General features: G+C 53.5%; 1 protein-coding gene across 1 annotated transcript; it reads left to right on the plus strand.

The window, feature by feature from the left end:
- BO80DRAFT_352628 (uncharacterized protein) lies at nt 1-1371 on the plus strand (the record flags this gene model as incomplete). The annotated part of the gene is made up of 1 exon (XM_025715629.1): nt 1-1371. One exon carries the CDS (start codon nt 1-3, stop codon nt 1369-1371), a length of 1371 nt encoding a protein of 456 aa, XP_025576538.1.

Consider the following 1371-nt stretch of genomic DNA (forward strand, 5'->3'; position numbering starts at 1 on the left):
ATGGATCCCTCCCTGGAAGCCACCGTCCGCCAGGACCGCTTCAAATCGCTCTCCAGTGAACAGGTCGTCCAGCTCGTGCATCGCCAGTTTGAGCCGGAAATCACCAGGCTGAAACGTGTCAAACAGAACATCGAGGGCGGCGACGCCCTTCCACTGGGTGCCTTGATCCGGGTGGGCGTGCCGGGGAAATCAGATCGCACAGACCTCACGCCGTCCCAATACCTCTTCGATCAGGACTTTTCCGAGGTCAATCGAACCATCACTAATGTCCTCGCCCTGAAATGGCTTCTGGCCGATGACTACGATACCTTCATCCTCCATCAGCCCAAGCCTGTCAAATTGTCCCGCGATACCTTTCAGGAATTTTGCGTCCTGGCAACACAGATCCTAGAGACACCAGAACACCTCCTGGCCTTGATTGTGTCCCTGGTCCTAGGGGACGTGGGCAAAGATCCGAGCCTGGTAATGGAGGTGAAGGAGAAAGAAGGGAAAGAACGGGACGAGGAAATGAACCATGACACAGTACTCGAGCGAGCAATTGAATTGAAGCTCATCGGGTCGTCCTTGCAGTTGTTGTCGCCCTCTTTGCAGGATGATGTGAAGCGAGGGGTGAAGCTTGGGGCAAAGCTTAATATCCCGCAATTAACCCAAGGTGAGAATGTCCCGGGGAGTCTGCAGGGCCTTCGGGACCTGGAGGGGCATAGCAGGGCATTTAATTTGAAGTACCTTGAAATCATGTTCGATGTGGCAGGGGCAGGGGCTCATGTCGACGCCCGTGGTGCAATCCGCATGATTGAGCCGGTCTGTCAATCGTTTCTATTGGCCTACGATATCCTCCAGCGCGTCATAAGAAAACAGATTACTCTCCAGGAAGCTTACAATGAAGTCTTGAAAAATCGCGGCGGTATTCTAACCAGGCAGGGCTTCAGAGAACTCTCCACAGACAACCCGACTGATCGGGCCTTCCTTCGCCTGTGTGCAATGGGTAGGGTAGCAGACGAGGACATGGCTGAGCGATTCAATGACGCCTTTTTCGGGCTTCCACGCACCACGCGAGAAGAACTTGTCAATGAGCTAAACATCAGTGGCTTGGATGGCCAACCAGCTGTAATTCTCTATTACATGCCCGCACTATTTGCGGAACTGCTTAGGATTACTCGGGACACGTCGAGACTAGAGCAAGTGGAAGCGCTGAAGTCGCTGATGGCTTTTATGACCCACGCATACCATGATTCAAAGCCTCATGCAGGCAACAAGAACCCCATCATTGAATGCGACGTGTCCCCAGCCAGGGGCTTCATGCAGACGCCGGATTTTCGGAATGATCCTCACTCTCTGGAAGAATACGTTCTGCCGCAGACGGCCTCTTGA

The sequence above is a fragment of the Aspergillus ibericus genome (genome assembly GCF_003184845.1).
Source record: "Aspergillus ibericus CBS 121593 unplaced genomic scaffold BO80scaffold_14, whole genome shotgun sequence".
Classification (NCBI taxonomy): Eukaryota; Fungi; Ascomycota; class Eurotiomycetes; order Eurotiales; family Aspergillaceae; genus Aspergillus; species Aspergillus ibericus.